At 42.1% G+C, this 19,388-nt stretch overlaps 2 protein-coding genes across 2 annotated transcripts in view; one reads left to right on the top strand and one right to left on the bottom strand.

Annotated features, from left to right (window-relative positions):
• LOC139317741 (vomeronasal type-2 receptor 26-like) overlaps positions 1 to 19,388 on the top strand; it is a 70,160-nt gene that overhangs the window by 32,071 nt on the left and 18,701 nt on the right. The gene's annotated exons all lie outside the window — the stretch shown is intronic.
• LOC139317483 (vomeronasal type-2 receptor 26-like) overlaps positions 1 to 19,388 on the bottom strand; it is a 36,244-nt gene that overhangs the window by 5,045 nt on the left and 11,811 nt on the right. The window contains exons 2-4 of the mRNA XM_070944551.1: positions 11,750 to 11,868; positions 10,705 to 10,996; positions 3,023 to 3,474 (exon numbers count right to left, since the gene is read on the bottom strand). Coding sequence (XP_070800652.1) covers positions 3,023 to 3,474; positions 10,705 to 10,996; positions 11,750 to 11,868 — 863 coding nt within the window. The remainder of the gene's footprint in view (positions 1 to 3,022; positions 3,475 to 10,704; positions 10,997 to 11,749; positions 11,869 to 19,388) is intronic.

The following is a 19,388-nucleotide window of genomic DNA, read 5'->3' as shown; positions in this document are numbered from 1 at the left end:
AAATGTTTTACCCTTTATCCAAGCTATTGCTGAAATTATAACCTTGGGGCGTACTCGAGCCTGTCGAAGAAATGGAACTGATTTAATAAATATTGTTCTTCCTATCTCAAAATCTGACTTTCACTTTTATTTTCAGAATAATTTATCTCTTCAGTGTGCTTTAACTGACTATGTAGGCTGTATTTCATATCATCTGCCTAAAGATCCTAGGTTTGCTTGCTTAATGACTTCCTCCTTTCCTATTTGCTTATTACTTTATTCTTCTCCACTACCGCAAGCTCTTACAGTTTTTTCTGATGGAGGACGAACGAGAGGAGCCATTGCTTACAAAGATCCTCATGACGACATCTGGAAAGAATCTTACACTAATTGTCTGCGGCTATCTTAGCTTTCCACACTTTTTCTCAACAACCTTTTAATCTGATCTCTGACTCTCAGTATGTGTGTCAACTGATTTTTAATCTTCCAGGTGCTTATATCACGCCCAGGATTGACTCCAACATTATGGCTTTATTTCTCACTTTACAGCAATTACTACAAGACCGGATACATTTACGGTATTTGCAGATGGTAGCAAAACATATGGTGCTTGTGCCTGGAACTTTGACGGGCAATGGCACATCAAAATTACTTCACCCCAAACATCTGCGCAGCGGGCTGAGCTTGCTGCTGCTATATTGGCCTTTCAGCACTTTGCTCATACACCTTTCAATTTAATCCTGGGCAGTCTGTACGTTACTCAAATTATAAAACAAATTTATTATTCCTATTTGTCTCCTGCGTTAGATTCTGATCTATTAACCTTAATGCTCACTTTACAGAAACTTATTTCTGATAGAACTCAGCCATTCTTTGTGGCCCATATAAGAAGTCATCAGCCCTTCCCGGGCCCCCTCCAGGAGGGAAATGACAAAGCCGATGCTGCTGCAACTGCACTCATGGTTATGTCTCCCATCACACCATGGGACAGTCATGCTTATTTTCATCAAAATAAAAAAAGCGTTGGCGAAACAATTTGGTCTCACGGCAGCCGAAGCGACTGCCATCATACAACAATGTCCTACCTGTAGTCAACAAGCTCATTCTATCCCTATGGGCGTAAACCCTAGAGGTCTCAAAGCTTGTGAAATCTGGCAAATGGATGTGACTCAATACCTTTCCTTTGCCCCATGGAAATATTTGCACCTTTCCGTGGATACTTATTCAGGATTCATCATGGCATCCCCACAAAGGGGAGAAGCAACCAAACATGTAATAAATCATTGTATTCGGACTTTTAGTATTCTGGGCAACCCCAAACAATTAAAAATGGACAATGGCCCTGCATATACTAGTGCTGCCTTTGCACAGTTTTGCCACCGCTGGTCCATCTTACACAAGTTTGGAATCAGACCCTAAAAAAGGCCCTTGATGCTCATACAAAACAGAAAGGGGAAAATACCCCCAGCTTGCCTGGAATACAAAATACCTTGAACCTTGTCTTGTTTACCCTCAACTTCCTCAATGTTTCCGGCACCCCTGGGTCAACCGCCACAAGTCGGCACTTTTCTGCTTCTCCTACAGACTCTCCACGACCGCAAGTTTATTATCGCCGTCTTCCAGATCCTACGTGGAAAGGCCCGGCCTCTCTTGTCACCTGGGGTCGGGGCTACGCTGCAGTCGACGACAATGGCGAAATTATATGGACTTCTGCTCGCTGTGTTCGTCCATATATGGTCACTTAACCATGTCATTGTGACCAGTGATCCAGGGACATGGGCCAGCAATGCATTTGTGAGAGATTTGAATAAAGTTGCTTTACTTCTCAATAAAACTAACTGTTGGATTTGCATGCACATCTCCTCTGATGGAAAAACAGGCTTGGTGCTTCATAGTGTGCTTTTCAATGAGACTGGATGGACGTTCCTGTGGCCCTACACAACAGCCCTGCTTAACCACATGTATGCTGTCCCTACCCGGATTTTAGAGCCAGCCCGTTTTTGCTTCAGCAGCGCCGGCCTGTCCACTAATGCCACGTACATGGGGACTTATACCAATTGTTATCGGACCATTACATGGAACTCGGCAGTCACTAAAAACTCAGATATCCAGAGGCATCTTGCCCAATCTCGGGGTGGCAATGAACTATCGGGATCTTCATTTACTAAATAACTGGACAGTACATATGTTCAACGAGACTATCAAGGTGCTGAAGCTGATGAACAAAGAACTGGTTGAAATCAGGAAGGTAGTCTTACAAAACCGATATGCCTTAGATATTATGTTAGCAGCTAAAGGAGGCATTTGTGCCCTCATACACTCACATTGTTGTACCTATGTATCTGATTATCAGTATAACATCACTCACACCATAGAACATATGGAAAACATGATCAAAAACAATCCCTTATCATCTGATGGATCTGGTGCCATTGACATCTGGGCTGCCCTTTGGTCATGGCTCCTGGATGGTCCTTGGTTAAAATCAATTATGCCAACTATTGTATCTATAATCGTATTGCTTGTTTTGCTTTGTTGTTGTGTCCAATGTCTCCCCTCCCTTCTGCAAATGTGCAAAGGTTTTATTCCCTCCAATAGGAAGGACGTCCTGATAAGTGAAACCAAAACCCTTCTGGAACTGGAGGAAGCCAATCTCAACAAAACAGAAAAGGAGGAGATGTGGGAATAGTTGTATAGAAATATACTTGCATATTAGAATTATCCGTAGGCCTTGCCACAGCAGGGAAATAGGATGTTGACATCATCTGGAAAGTCCCGACTGCTCAGGCCAAGAAATACCTACATGATTTTTCTCGTACCAGCCTGGGAAGGGTCGTACCAGCCTGGGAAGGGTCTACGTAACTACTATAATATGAGTGTATGCAACCCGATCATGTAACCACCCCCAATCCCACCTTGCTATGATGCTGTATAATGAGCTTTATGAATTTCTAATAAAAGAGGGTCACGGAGTCAGCTCTAGGCTCCCATCCCGAGATACCTGCTTGTGTGTCACATTTTTCTCATGGGAGACCACCACAATGTAAACTCCATCTGGGCTGGCATTATCCAAACTTTATCTTTTCTCTCGATGGGCATCTCTTCCAATTCTGTAAAATAGGGCAACATTCTAAAATTGACAGTGACCTGGTTTTCACAATAGATGATAATGACATTGGCAGTGCTCTTCATGATAATCATGTACATTTTACCAAAGTCTTGAAATGCTCCTGCAATATCATCAGCAAATGTTTCCTTGGCCATCTCTTCCATGAAGTCAAAGCAGATACCTTTCTTGGAATACAAAGGAATAGCATTTTGTATGAATCTCTCTCCACTCCTATCTGGTTGGGAAATCAGTCCAATCCATAACCACCTAAAATACAATAGCAACTGGAGAATACCCATGATCTGTTGGTCAACATTTGGGAAAAAACGATGAAAGAAAGCACCTTGTATCTTCCCATCTATCAATGGGGAAGATCCGTATGTGAGCTAGACATAGGAGAAAAAAGGACTATGGTTTCCCAACTTGAATTTTTTTTAAAAAAAAAATATGTGCTTAATTTACAGTCTTTGTTACAAATATTAATATAAGTGTAATCATGTTCAGAAACAATTTCAGAAATTATTGTACTAGAAACACAAATTTGGAGCCCTCAGAAATGAGGTGAACTAGACATAGAAGAAAAAATGACCATGGTTTCCCAACATGAAATATTTATTATTATTATTATTATTATTATTATTATTGTTGTTGTTGTTGTTGTTGTTGTTGTTGTCATCGTTGTCATTGTCATTGTCATTGTCATTGTCATTGTCATTGTCATTGTCATTGTCATTGTCATTGTTGTTATTTCTGTCCTTAATTTACTGTCTTTGTTACAAATATCAATTTAAGTGTAATCATGTTCAGAAACAAATTCAGAATTTGATATGGAATATGGAAAATGGACCACAAATTTTAAGGATTAAATGTGATTGGTCCTGATTTAGGAAGGAAACTCACCCCCCCATTTCCCTAGTCTTTTCCTCGTAGGAAATGGAAGAAAAATTGGATCAATGAAGTCATGATGGTATGAAGATATGATAGGATGAGCAATGTAAGAATATGGTTTTGCTTCAATATGCACCATAACCCTCCTCTAGCTTTGCAGAGGTCTTATCTCATAATCTTTATTCTTTATTGGCCAAGTGTGATTGAACACAGAAGGAATTTGTGTCCGATGCACAAGCTCTCAGTGTACATACAAACAACAAACGTTAAGTCATAGATCATAAGATACAATCATAAGATATAAACAAATGATAAATCATAAGATACCAATAGAAGAAGGTAGTAGGAAAGATAAGAGGATGAGAAAGATGAGAAAGATAATAGCAATACAGCCCTACTACATGGGTAAATATCTTTATGCATAAACAGTGCTGTGGGCATTGGATGTTTAGCAAAGTGATGACAATAGGGAAAAGGCTATCTTTGTGTCTGATTGTTTTGGCAGGCAGTGTCCTGTAGCAGTGTCCTGAGGATAGAAGTTGAAATAGTTTACGTCCAGAATGTGAGGGGTCTGTAGATATTTTCTCAGTCCATCCTCCTGATCTGTGCAGTATACAGGTCCTCAGTGGAACACAGGATGGTTGCAATTGGTTTTTTCTGCAGTCTTAACTATCCATTGAAGTCTGTACGTGCCCTGTTTGGTTTCTGTGACAACCAAATGAATGGGCATCCTCATCTATATTTATAAAAGCCAAATACCACTCACTCATCATGAAATCTCCAGAACTGTAAAGCCTACAAACTTGAAACTTGGCACATATGTTCTTCTTGGCTTCTAGGTGCTTGCTAAGAAAGGATTTTTCGAAATGACCATCAGATCATTAGTATATATTTATAATATATTTCTTATATTAACATGCTCTGATGCTAAGGAGTTAGATGCTCTACTCCCCCTCCCCACCTGAAAAGAACTCTGTTCCAACTGCAAGTTGCTTTATATCAACATGCTCTGATGCTACCCCTTTGGTAAACTGGGTGTGGGCATGGCCAGTTCGTGACTCATCTGGCCTGCAGGCTGGGAGTTTAGACATTCCACTCCCCCTCCCCACCTGAAAAGAACTCTGTTCCAACTGCTAGTTGCCTTATATTAACACACTCTAATGCTAAGGAGTTACACATTCTACATAAATTTTCAAGCTTTAAGTGTCAATTTATCAAGCCCGATCACATAGTTTCATAGCAAAGCATGGGTATCCAGCTACTAGTAGTTGATATAATCCAATCTGTAATCCAAGTTAAAGAATGGCAATAATATCATAGTATTATTTGATATTGCCAGGCTACCTGTTCTGTCCCCATCTCACACATGCACACAAACAGTCAGCCAGGAGTTAATAAAACCAGCAGTCAGGAGTTCCTTTGAGATAACAGAATTGGCAGCAACCCAGTAGCTGCCTGCCAAAGACTTTACTCACAAAGGGAGGTTTTTCTCCTCTGTCCGATACACCAAAATAAGTCCACAAAGCCAAAGAATTGTCAAGTCCAGTCCATAATAAATCCAAGGAGGGCATATAACAAAGTTCCAGAAACGCAGTATGACTTGCTAGCTTTTCAGTTTTGTCCATCACAAGGCCTGAATGGCCACCACATCCCCTTTTATCCCCTGTGGGGTGTGGTCCAGTGACTCAGCTTAATCTCTGGCACGCCTCTTTCTCTGCTGCGCGCGCTTATCTTTCTGACGCTGTCAGGGATCCAGCCAAGACTCATCTCCGTCACTGTCTAACTGCGGCTGCTCGGAAGTGCCTGGCTCCTGGCCTATCTCTTGGCCTTCGGAGGACACCTGAGACATTGCCAGAGAGGAGGGTCCTGGAGAGGGAGGCCTTGCCAACTCCTCTCCTTCACTTTCGAAGTCTTCTCCCTCTGATAAAATGGGCTCGGGGGTCGGAGTCACAACTCTACCTCATTCTTTCACATTTTGCACAATTGTAAATTTATTTATTTATTTATTTATTTATTTATTTATTTATTTATTTATTTATTTTGTTAGATTTCTATACCGCCCTTCTCCTGTGGGACTCAGGGCGGTGTACAGCCAGGATAAAACATAGCATATAAAAGTTAAAAACATTTTAAAAAACAATTAAATAATTTTAACCTTTGGTCTTTTATTTAACTAAATCAAACTAGTATTGATATATTTATTTATTTATTTATTTATTTTATTTTATTTTATTTTATTTTATTTCTATACCACCCTTCTCCTGAGGGACTCAGGGCGGTGTACAGCCAAGATAAAACATAGCATATAAAATTTAAAAAACAATTTAAAAAACAATTAAATAATTTTAGCCCAAGTTTAAAACAACTCAATTAAAACCGAATTCAATTAAAAACTGAGAAGATGGGATCAAGCCAGCCTGGCTAGATGGAATAAGTGTGTTTTCAGGGCCCGACGAAAAGTCTGGAGGTCTGATATCGTGCGTATCTCAGGGGGCAGGTCATTCCAGAGGGCAGGTGCTACCACAGAGAAGGCTCTCCCCCTGGGGGTCGCCAGCCAGCACTGTCTGGCCAACGGCACCCTGAGGAGGCCCTCTCTGTGCGAGTGAACTGGTCGGTGGGAGGCTATTGGCGGCAGAAGGTGGTCTCGCAAATACCCCGGCCCTAAGCCAGCTATATACCAATATGCCTTATATTGATATATACCAATATGCCTGCAAACATGGATATAGGTTTCAATCCAACAAGTACTGGAAGGGCATAGGGAATTAGTTTTCTCCTTTTCATTTTAGTTATTTCATATTTTGGTAACATATCTTCCTTTCCATTATGTTTTTTTTTTTAATTTGATTTATATGCCACCCTTCTCCGGAGACTCAGGGCGGCTTACAGTGCGTTAAGCAATAGCCTTCATACTTTTGTATATTTATACAAAGTCAGCTTATTGCCCCCACAAACTGGGTCCTCAATTTACCTACCTTAGAAAGGATGGAAGGCTGAGTCAACCTTGAGCCTGGCGAGATTCGATCTTACTTTAATTGCAGACAGCTGGTGTTAAATTACAGTGCTCTGTCTGTTGAGCTATCCAGGCTCTAGTTTTATCTGAATTCCAGAAGCAAGTATGCTACAAGTCAAGTACTTTCGCTCCTTACTTTCCAAAAGGACTAAAAATATCCAGTTTCAAAGGTCCAAGGCCAGACCTGGGTAGAACTGAAGCAAGAATGCTCTGGAACCATCAAGCAAAAAAACCCCTTAAATCAGGCCAGAGCCTCGGTACTCAGTGAATGCGAGTCGAATGAGTCTGTTGGAAAGTTAGTGCTGGGAGCATCTGCCTCCCAGCTTGCTTTATCAGCAAGGGTCCATGCCCTCCAGCTGGCTGGACATGCCCCTGCCCTGTAGCCAGTATTTGGCAAATGTCAGAGATCCCTGGAAGTGCTAGGTGACATCTGCACAGGGCACCTGAGGAGTGGCATCTGGATCCTCTTTTGGCTGCAGCAGCACTCGTCACTGATCACCAGCAAGCTCATCTGGTGAATGGGTGGGACATGGCTTCCCAGCCGCCCGACAAGCAAGTTGTCGGTGCAACCAGAAGCAGCCCGGACACATGATGAACAGATGGTCAGCGCAGCTGGAAGTAGCTGCTGCTGCCATAGCCTTGCTTGCCGCTCACTTCACTCAGCCATCCACCCACCTGCCAGGTATGGAGGACTGGGGTTCAACAGGTGGCTACACTCTACCAGGGGTGCATCTGGAAGATAGTAAACACAGGCATTAGATATGGCAACCTGGCATGCAGGACCAGCAATTTCCCCCATCCAGGTTTGTGGGGATACCATTGGTGGAACTTCCTAAGAAGCTGTGTGGCTCCCTTTGTCCACCACCCATGAAGTGTCTGTGGAGGGATATCCTTTCCACTGTACCAGGTATTGTAGCTTGCTCCTATGAGTCAGGAATCCAACGCCCAGTCAATTTTGTAACAGTCCCCCGCCATAAGACCCGGCAGTGGACTCTTCCACTGGCTTTAGCAGGCTGCTGTGGAACATTGGGTGAACCCGGCTCAATAGCCAGGGAAGTTTCAGTTCTACGGTAACTGGATTGATCACCCTAACAATTGGAAAACAGCCCAGATATTTTGGGCCCAGTTTCTTGCAAGGTACTTTTAATCTTAGATATTTCATTGAGAGATTATACCCAGCCTCCCACCTGGAACGGCTTGTGGGGAGCCCATTTTTTGTTGGCCTGAGCCTAATGGGTCTCAGCCACTTTCTTTAGCACCACTTTCACAGTTCTCCATACTCCTTTTATCATCCCCATCTGCTCCTTTGAACTACTAGGGGCAGGAGGGAGCTTGGGTTACTCAGGAATGGGCATGAAGTCCACCCTATTAACTACCCAGAAGGGGGTAAAACTGGTACTGTTGTGTAGTGTGTTATTGTATGCAACCTCCACAAATCACAGGATTTTGCCCAGTTTGCTGATAGGTGATGTAACACCTAAGATACTGTTCCACCATGGCATTTGCTCTTTCTTCCACATCATTTGTGCTGGGTGGAATGCTGAGCTAAGGCCTTGGGAGGAACCGATCAGGTGAACAAACTCCTGCCAAAACTTTGCGGTATACTACCCCCCCCCCCCAGTCCAAGATGATCCACGGTGGAACCTCATGGAGGTGGTAGACATGTAGAATAAACAGTTTAGCTGAGGGTAAGTCAGGGCATGGCACAAAATGTTTGGATGTAGCTCCACTCCCCTTCCTCATCGTCTGTCATATGTCTCTCCTGCCACTCAGTCAAATGTGACTGGGAGTCAAAGGAGTCTGTTGGAAAGTCAGTGCTGGAAGTGTCCACCTCCCAGTGTGCTTTATCGGCAAGGGTCCATGATCTCCAGCTGGCTGGACATGCCCCTGCCTTGTGCCCACCATCTGGCAAATATCCGAGGTCCCCAGAAACACTGGGTGACATCTGCACATAGCGCCCAAGGAGTGGCATCCAGATCTTCTGTCAGCCAGGGCAGCACTCATCGCCAATCGCCAGCAAGGTCAGCTGGTGAGCGGGTGGGATGTGGCCTCCTGGCCACCCGATGAGCAGGTGGTCGGTGCAACCGGAAGCAGCCCAGGCACCCAACAAAGAGATGGTCAGTGCAGCCAGAGGTAGCAACCGCTGCTAAAGCTTTGCTTGCCACTCGCTTCGCTCAGCCATCCGTCTACACCCCCAAGGTATGGCGAACCCCAAACTGGGGTTCGACATCCAGCTCCTGAGCAACCAATATTGTGTGATCTGAAAAGCAAGTATTGCTAAATCTTTGGAAAGTTAATTTGAGGGAAGCAAAAGTACCGTCTTTTGTTTAAAGAGACATAAATCAATAATTTTAGGTCTCAAACATCTACAGTCCTACCACATTCAATTTGCCATAGAAAACCTCCTAACACATTCTAGCTAGTGGAACTGACTATGCCTACTTAAGAATTATTAATCAATTGATTATTCTGATTTTAGGAGGAGGAGAAATTCTTCTAATATTAGAAGATTCTGTGTTTATCAAATGTTAGTAAATATCAGCAAGATATGTAATATGCATTGTAATAAATCAGCTATTTCTCTTTTAGTTCTGGTCTTTTTCTTAAATACCCTCATGCTTTTCAGGGTATTTAAAACAGGATGTGTTTGAGTGTGATATAAGGGAATTCACTTTAACTCATGCATAGAGCGTTTTTATTAATTTTATGTGTAGTTTTCATTCATTTTTACCACATCATTTCATTTTTTTAATGATTCAAATTACCATGAATAATATTCATGGAAGGAAGGAAGGAAGGAAGGAAGGAAGGAAGGAAGGAAGGAAGGAAGGAAGGAAGGAAGGAAGGAAGGAAGGAAGGAAGAAAATATAAAAATCATTATAACTATTCCATTACTTAATCAGGTCCATGAATCCTTAATATTATTACTAAAACATGGTGGGAAAATGTATTGATGAAAATGTATTGGTGCTTCTATTCATCGTGTTTGTAAATAAGTCAAGAAAACCTAGTACACTAATTGGTGTGAATTCAGATTGGGGAACCCACCAAGCACAGTGTCTAAAATTATTCATCTCTTCTGCAAACACATGGTTTGCTGTTCCTCATTCTTTGGATTGCCACTTTATTTCCAAACCACAGAAAAATAATAAAAAGAAAAGTTAGTTTACAGTATTTGTTGTATTTTTATAAACATAAATTTGTAAAAGAAAAAAAAAAGGAGATAGTTTAAGACCTCTTACTGTAACCTTACAATAAAAGTATTATTAGGTCTGTAAGAGGTCCGTAAAGGGGGCATGCATAAGCGCATCAGCGTGCCTACCGTCCCTCTCTTACTGTCCCCATTTAACTGTATTTACTTCCTTTTTTTCATGCTCATGTTCATACTTATTCCTGCTACCTTGTACATGTTTGACAAACAAATAAAATAAATAAATAAATAAAATAATATGCATGATTTTGGTTTTCTACCCTAGACAATTTGGAAGGGTTGACATTAATCTTGCAAGTCTGAAAACACTTTTCCCTCCGGTGCCTTAACTTTCCAGATAATGGGAAGGGGGTCAATTCAGAGATGCTTTCTCAAATAATACTTCTGGTTTAGGCTCAAATTTCCTATATCAGACTTTCTTTATAGGACTGCAGTTGTTCCTCCTGCCTTTCAAGGTTATTCTTACACTATATATATTTAGTCTAAGAAAAACAGAAATCTCACCTGGGGCATCTTGTAGACATTCAAGATGTTGGCCATGTAGGGACAGATGTGAGAGTTAGGTCCTGCAATGACAGATAGTGCCCAGTCCTTGACATCACAATTATAGTTGGGGATGAATCTGCCCCGTGTTGAGAGAAGCTCCATTGAAGCCAGGTAGGTCCAACTCGCCATGAAATAACTATTAGAGATATCAGTACCCAGACTCATGTTGGATAATATATGATTATTTTCATTGATCTCCTTGACAGCAAAAACCAAGTCAAGGATATGTTGGTAGTTCTGCAGGAAAAATCTGCAATGAAAGATACATTGAGTGGATCTAGGCAGGTTGTTATGATTCTTTAATTCACTATAAAACAATTTTCACTAGAAAACAGCTTGCTTGAAGGAAAATAATCATATTAAAACCTATATGTAATTCTTATTGCATATTATGTAATTTCTAGTCGTGTAGTTTTATCTTCTTCTGGGTTTGTTTTATGGTGGGTGCAGGCATGAAATATGCGTTTGAAGTAAACTGTGAGGACAAATGTTATATATATATATATATATATATATATTTTTGAGGATCATGATAGACCTTCAGTGGACTTCTTCATCCCAATAAAAGTTACTGATGTTTCTTTATCTGGGTTCCATGCCTGCTCAACAAATAATGCCAAGCGCTACACAGCACAACTGTTCCCTAATATTAAGTGAAAAAATAAAACGATTGACATAGATTTAGCTACAAATAGTGATTTGATAGCACAGCACTAATGAATCATTGAACAGTAACAAAACAAAAAAATTTCAATATGGATTTTGAATAAAAACACAAGTGTGACAGTCATCACAAGTGTGTTTGTGTATTTATTTGCCAGGTAAGAAATATCAGTCTGATCAATCTATACTGACTTCAGAATGAAGGAACTAAAAGGCAAGAGATAGAGCAAAGAATCTGTGCCACAAATAATAACAATAATTAATTCAATATGGACAGCCTATTTATTAGAGAAAGATATATGGCGAAAGATATGCTACACTTAAGAAGAGAGATCTTTACACGAGCTCATCAACCAGTTCTTCAGATGGATGTCTTCTGAAATCCACTCGATCAGATGGCAGGTAGAACTGAGATATTATCCCAGCTATTATGAAATCTCCTGGCAGAAAATACTTGTGCTGAATAAGAGGAGTTTTCCCCACAGAACATGCTTTAGTACGCAAAATAATGCATGTAATTCCTGACAGTGACATTGACAATATTGCCATCACCACCATGAAAAATTCCATCTTCTTCAAGAAAACATTTCTCCCTACATATGAACCAGTTCCATCTGCAAGAATGAAACATAAGGGGGGGGGAGTCTAATTAGAATAGCCTGCATAAATATTATATTCTAGTCCTGTAATTAACAGACCCTTTCAAGCTTGAGCTACTTTTTTGTGCTGTGCCTGAGAATTCCTAAAGGAGTTGAGAAGCAGCCACATTAATTATAGGGGAAAGGAATGTTTGTTGAAACTCCTTGGAGACTTTGTGGATTAAGTAGAATGATGATATTAATGGACTAGGAAACATAAAAGCTCATTACTGAAAACTGTAAAAGAGAAAAAGAAGGAAAATTCAAATGAACAAATGCTAGTTCTATAGCTGTAAAGTTTTAATCCTCTGGAACAATAGAACTATCTGATTTTGACCTGTAAGGGAGGACATTAAAACATGATTTTTCCAAAGAGCCAAAGTGAGCTAGGCTAAGATCCGATATTGGGATAAAACTCAAATATTATAATTCCAAATCTTTGGTCAAGACAGAAGTGCCTCTTCCGTGCCAAGGTGCTAAGATGGCAAAAGGTATTTGACGTAGGCACAGAGTTGTAAAAGGGCAAACTGACCCTAAACAGATACATCCTGTTGTTTAATGTTTATTACAGCCCAAATGTCATGTATATCCTAGAGGAGAAATACTGCTTCCCTTACTGCCCCCTTTACTGCCCTTGAGGTGTCTCTGAGCCCCTTATCTCCTCTTTTATTATGTCTTGAGCTCCGGAGCTGAGAACCTGAGCCTGTGGGAACAGGATTGTTATTACTTTCCTATAGATAGATGAAAGGGCAGCTTCTACATGTGAAATGTCTCACTCTGTAATAATTCTGCCTTTAAACTGTATAAATATGTGACCAAAAGCAGCCATCAACGTTCAGACTTTTTGTTTGCCTTTGGGCTGTTTGAACTGTGCACAATAAACTTTTTCCTGCATTGAAGAGCTTGGCCTAGTCTTGTTTCATTTCCTGCAACAGCTGGCGACTCCGCTGGGACTAGGTACAAGGCGATATTTTGCTGAGGGCCGTTCGACCCCTCGGGACCATCGGGAAGTCGCTCCTGAACATTTTTCAGGCGCCACGGGGATATATCTCCGGGAGACGGCAGCGGCAGCCCTGTGGGACCAACGGTGCTCTGATCGGGTCCAAGAACCCTGCGGTGCAGGAAAGGTGGTCTGAACAAATTCCTGGCCAGGAATCTAGGGAGTGGGAGTGTTTTTAAGTGAGTATATTGTAAAAGAATTGTACCTGCCTCATTTGAAGGTAGAAGAAGGGATTTGATCACTCCCTTGGACTCGGGGTGGCTACCCTAACGAAGTCCGTGTCAGGTTGTGTGGGTGGTTAAGCCGTCGCATTTCTCGCTAGTGACCGTGAGTTCTGGGGCTACGAGTCGACAGCAGTGTGATAGGATGGGAGGAGCTCAGAGCGTGCCAAATACTCCGTTGGCATGCATGTTAAGAGGTTTTGACAAGTATTTTAGCAATCCTTCCTATCCAAAAGGATCAAAGGATCGATTAAAATTCTTATGTAAATATGTGTGGCCACTGTTGGGGACGGGGTGGCCCCCTCAAGGTTCACTAAGGGAAGAAACGGTGGATAAGTTGTGGGGAGTGATGGTAGTGAATCAGGATAAATATCTTGATCAATTTCAATATATTGATCAATGGGTGAGAGCCCTAACAGAAAAAAGCTGAGGATTTATTGCAATGTCAGGCTGAAATGGTCGGGTTATGTGTATCTGAGCAGGCAGGAAAAGTAAGGGGGCTGCTGGAGGGAGCGGAGGAGGAAATCAGAGGCGTATGAGTGATCCTGGCACGAAGTCAAAAGTCAAGGAGAGTCATTCGCCTAGAGGTAGCAGTCAGAGTGAGGGAGAGGGGGATGATGATGATTTGGAGGCTGGGGGGGCTGTAGGTGGAGAAGAAAGAGCAGGAGGCACGGATGAATAAAAAGGCTGGTTTGTTGGCAGTGGCACTGCAAAGTGGGATGCAAGTTTTTTTTTTTCAGAATTTACCCCTGGGTCCTAATTAATATGTAAGGGGGAAGGGCATTGGCAGAGGGAATGCCCAAGACAGATGGTGAGAAGTAGAGGGATGAGACGAGTGGATTTTGGGTCAGGGATGCGTGGGCAGCTCTCTGGGAGAAGGGGAGAACGAGGACAGAGGAGAGGTTTGAGTAGAAGGTTGGACAGACAAGTTCAGGTTGGGGTTTTGGTAGAGGATTTGGAGAGGGCGCAGGGCAGCAGAAAGCGGAAAGTATTGGATCGGCAGACATGACTTGGTCAGATTGAGGGGGACCAGGCTTGGAAGAACCCCCGCCTGAGCCATTGGTTACAATGAAAATAGGGGGTCAGCACACAATGTTTCTGGTAGATATTGGAGCAGGAAGATCAGTTGTAAATAAGCAGATTGCAGCCCCTGGATCCCATAAAATTCAGGTCCAGGGAGTATCAGGGCAAGCCATGGGGCGGCAGGTCTTGAAACCAGCGATGGGTGATTTTAAGGGAGCTAAAATCCAGCATGAATTTTTGTATGAATGCCCTATTTCATTGTTAGGCAGGGATCTGCTTAGCAAATTAGGGGCAACGATTTCATTTGATGAGGGTCGCCAAAGGGTGACCATAAGACGTTCTCCAGAGGAAACTTGGAGGAAATTTGATGGTTGATGGTAGGGAGACAGATTGAAGGGAAGTGGGGTTGTTTGATGTGCCTGAGGATAACCTGCCGGGTTTTGCAGCTCACCACCCTCCAGTGGTGGTGGAACTAAAACCTGGAGTGGTGCCTGTGAGTATAAGGCAGCGTCCCGTTTCTTGGGAAGCTATTTGTGCTAGTTATGAAAGCATTCAGAGATTTGGAAGCGGGGGTTTTGGTGCCTATTCAGTTCCCTTGGAATACTCCAATTATCCCAATTAAACAGTCAGATGGGTCTTACTGCCCGGTTCATGGTAACCTTACACCCAGCCGTGTCGAATCCATATACCCTGTTAAGTTTAATTCCACCCCGGGCTGAGTGGTTTTCTGTTATTGATTTAAAGGATGCATTCTTTACAATTCCCATTCACCCCGTAAGCCAGCCACCGTTTGCATTTTGAGTGGGAGAATCCTTATACAGGAACGAAAATGCAATATACTGGGACTCGGCTGCCTCAGGGATTTAAGACCTCCCCCACATTGTTTGGAACAGCGGTAGCTAGAGACTTACAGTATTATGTGCCTCAACAACCAGGAGACACAATACTGCAATATGTTGATGATGTTTTGATCAACAGGACTGACAGAGGATTTATGTTGAGATAATACTATGATGAATGCACGATAATGCTAGATTTGTTATTAGGGTGTGGTTATTGGGTATCAAGAAAGAAAGCGCAATTGGTGAAAAGGAAAGTTAGATATTTGGGATACGATATAAGGGTTGTCGAGCTTTAGTACCAGAGCGGAAAAGGGCGGTCCTAATGCTGGCAGAACCCCGAACAAAAAGACAACTGAGAAGCTTTTTAGGATTAGCTAGCTTTTGCTGTAGTTGGATCCCTAACTTTGCTTTGATGGCAGCACCTTTGTATGCAGCCACCAAAGGAGCCAATGTGGAACCCCTTGAGTGGAGGGGGGGGGTAACAGAAAAAGGCTTTTAAAGACATAAAGACATTGCTTCATAAAGACATTGCTCCAAAGACATAAAACTTGCATTGACTCAGGCTCCAGGTCTGGCTTTACCGAACTTGCCTTTTAATTTGTACATAAACACTAATAGAAACATTGCTGGGTACTTACCCAGCCTTTGGGAAGTTGGCAACAATCTGTAGCCTATTTGTCAAAACAATTGGATGGAGTGGCCAAAGGCTGGCCCCACTGTTTGAAGGTGCTGGCTGCAAGTGCAGAATTGATTCAGGATTGTAATAAACTTACTTTTTCTTGTCCTATACTCATGCACTCCCCTCATGAGGTGCAGTCTGTGTTGGATACTAAGGGACATTTGGGGATTAGTGGGCAAAGGTTGACAAAATATCAGGCAATTATGAGTGAGAATCCACAGGTGCGTCTGGTGGTGTCTAACCGATTAAATCCAGCAACTTTGTTGCCTAAGGAGTCTGTTTCTGAGTATGATTGTTTACAGGTATTGGAGAAGGTTTATTCCACCCGACCAGATTTAACGGATATTCCGTTGCCAAATGCGCAGCTTAATTGGTATACGGATGGGTTAAGTTATGATATAGATGAGAGGCGAATATCCGAATATGCTATTGTGGATGATGAAAAAGTGGTGGAAAGCGGTCCTCTGGGGGGTGGACATAGCACACGGGTGGCTGAATTATGGGTATTGATACGGGCTTTAGAAAGGGCCAAGGGAGAAACAAGGGAGAGACATTGGATGTGTAAATATGTAAATATGGTAAAATAAGGTAAATATGTATGTTAGGTGGCCTGATTTAGGTCATAAAAGGGGGTTTTGGAATATGGAGATGGTACAAGAACTTAATAAGCAAATTGAGGGACTCCAACGATATGTGATGGAACAAGTACCCCCTAGATTAGTAACCTAATGTCACTCATTTAAACCTGGGGACCAAGTGTGGGTCAAGCACTGGAAGAAAGAGCCGCTAGAAGGAAGTTGGAAGGGACCTTTTATTGTTATTATGACTTCTCCACTTGCTATTAAGATTGCAGAATCAAAGTCATGGATCCATCAGACACGAGTCGAGGCAGCAGCTGACACCAGCTGGAAAGTGTCCGTGGACAAACAACATCCAACAAAACTGACATTTGAACGTGCAAGCTTTTGTATTTTATATATAGGTTACTTTGATGTATATCTGCCAATGTAACCCGCTGCAAGCTAAAAAGAGGATGGAACACCTGCTCTCTTGAATTATTCTGGAACTCGGATCCTGACGAGAGACTGAAGATCGTTGCGGATCCATGTGGGAGGAAAATTGGGTGTGGGCACTTTGAGTAATTGGGGTAGTAGCTTTATTGATCATTGTGTTTTACAGATATAAGCAATGGTTTTGTGGACAACCAAGGCCATTTGATTTCTCAGTCGTTCCGATCCCTAATGGTCCCTACATTTCCCCAACTGGCTGCGGAGTGTGAACCTCTTACAGATGAAAGAAGTCCCTGCTTAGGACACCCTGGAAGCTGCCTTTTGATGCAAAGGAACAGAAAAGAGAATTTTCTTTAAATGTGCTGATTTTGTAATTGTGGGTGTGAGTGTTGTTGTTGCACTCACTGTATTGATTGTGTTTTATGTATAAGCTGTAAGATAGAGTGTGACGTGAAAATTATAGAGGATGTGTTAGTACATTATTTGGTAATAGATACTGAAGAGATCCCCTTGTAATCCTTAGCTGGTATGTTACCAAAATTACTAGGACAACACAGGATACGAAAGGATTGTTCTAGTTATATTATCTGGAAATGGAAAAGCTAAATGTACCTGAAATTCCTAGCCATGTAACAAATACCTTTGTCAAATTGGCAGAAGACATAGCCCACACTCTGAATGTATCAAATTGTTTTGTATGTGGAGGAACTAACATGGGAGAAAAATGGCCATGGGAAGCCCAAGAATTGAACTATTCCAAAATATTAGAAATGGAACAGAAGGGTAACCTTTCATATAATCAGGGAAAAGATGGGGATTGGACACTTACCACCAGTTTGGTAGGGAATGTATGCTTCCAAAGGAGGACTCAAACTGATTGTAAACAGGTAGGAAACCTCATATGCACAGGAAAATGGGAAAGCAAGATATGGTGGTCAGGAAGTAATGTCACAGAGGGTATTGATGAAACGGCTCTGTTTGAGGTAAACGGATTAGCCTTCTTAAGGGATCCGGATAATCAAACCCTTGGATGGCTTGCTCCTGATGGATTGTACTGGATTTGTGGTAAGATGGCATATGGGTATCTACCTGAGAATTGGTGTGGAGCTTGAGTCCTGGGAATAATTAGGCCAGGATTCTTTTTGCTCCCCCTTAAAACTTGACAGATTTTAGGTGTGCCAGTATATGATGATGTAGGTAACCAACGATAGAAAAGACATGTTGGTACATCTGCAATAGGAAGGGTTAGGATAGGAGATATGCCTATCCTAACAGGCCTGCAGAACGAATTATTGAGGTTTATGGACCAGCTACATGGGCGGAAGATGGCATCTATGGCTATCAAACCCCCGTGTATATTCTGAACCGTTTAATTCGTCTGCAAGCTGTGGTCGAAATAATCACCAATGAAACCGTGAAAGGTCTTACTCAATTAGCTAGGGAAAGTGTCAAATCAAGGACATATATTATGTAGAATAGATTGCGCTCATTGTATAGACTGTGTTTTGTGTACAGGGTGTTTGATTGAGTGTGACATAAAGGTCATAGAAGACGTGCTAGGGCACTATTTGGTGATAGGTTTGGAGAAATCTTATTATACGCTTAAAACTAGCCCCACTATTGAGACAGCATTGAAAGATTGGAATAAAAGGGACCAGGGGGATGCAGGACATGGTGATTGTTGGACTGGGATTATGGATGAGTGGATGGGTAATGAGACTATGAAGTGAGCCAGACATTCCCATGACGGAAGCAATAAGGAAAGAGAACTGTGACCCATGCATACGCACAACACTGCAGGGAACACAAGTTTCTAATACTTTGATTTATCACACTCAAAAACCTGACGGGTGTAGGGAACACACACCCCGAACCTGTCAGGTAAACAATACCATATATCACATGTGTATTCTGAAGGATAAGGTGCAGTGCTATAACCCCGCAGAAGCCAAACAAATAACTACTTATGAAATGTCAATATACACAACGGAATGCGGGAGAGAAGAGCTTTTGAATAAGACAAAATTTAGAAAGTTAGGGAATCCAGTAGAAATAACATTTGATGCCTGTTTAGCTATCAATCGTAACTGTGATGTATGGAAATCAACATATGGGACATTGGAGTGGGAAAGAAGTTATATGTTAGACAAAAAGTATATGTGTCGAAAGCAGGGAGAATGCGATGATCGGGACACGTATAGTTATTGTCCATATTGGTCTTGTGCAGTTATGTGGTCAGGAGATCAGCCGGGGAGAACCCAAAAATGTAAGTTGGAAAATGGGGTAGTAACTGCCGACAGAATGAATGTAACCCTATAAAGATTACATGTACCCCGACAAAACTATGGAAGGAGGACTATGGATTAGGAATTTATGCCAAGGGAAAAGATCCCCTTGTAACCCTTCGATGGTATGTCACTAAAGTTACCAGAGCAACACATGACACGAAAGGGTTGTTCTGGTCATATTATTTGGAGATGGAGAAGTTGAATCTACCCGAAATTCCTAGTCATGTAACAAATACCTTTGTCAAATTGGCAGAAGACATAGCCCATACCCTGAATGT

Source organism: Pituophis catenifer, unplaced genomic scaffold, assembly GCF_029215685.1.
Source record: "Pituophis catenifer annectens isolate HBS135680 unplaced genomic scaffold, rPitCat1.0.hap2 SCAF_5, whole genome shotgun sequence".
Taxonomy (NCBI): domain Eukaryota; kingdom Metazoa; phylum Chordata; class Lepidosauria; order Squamata; family Colubridae; genus Pituophis; species Pituophis catenifer.
Note: the sequence above shows the minus strand (reverse complement) of the source record. Positions and strands in the feature narration are given on the sequence as shown.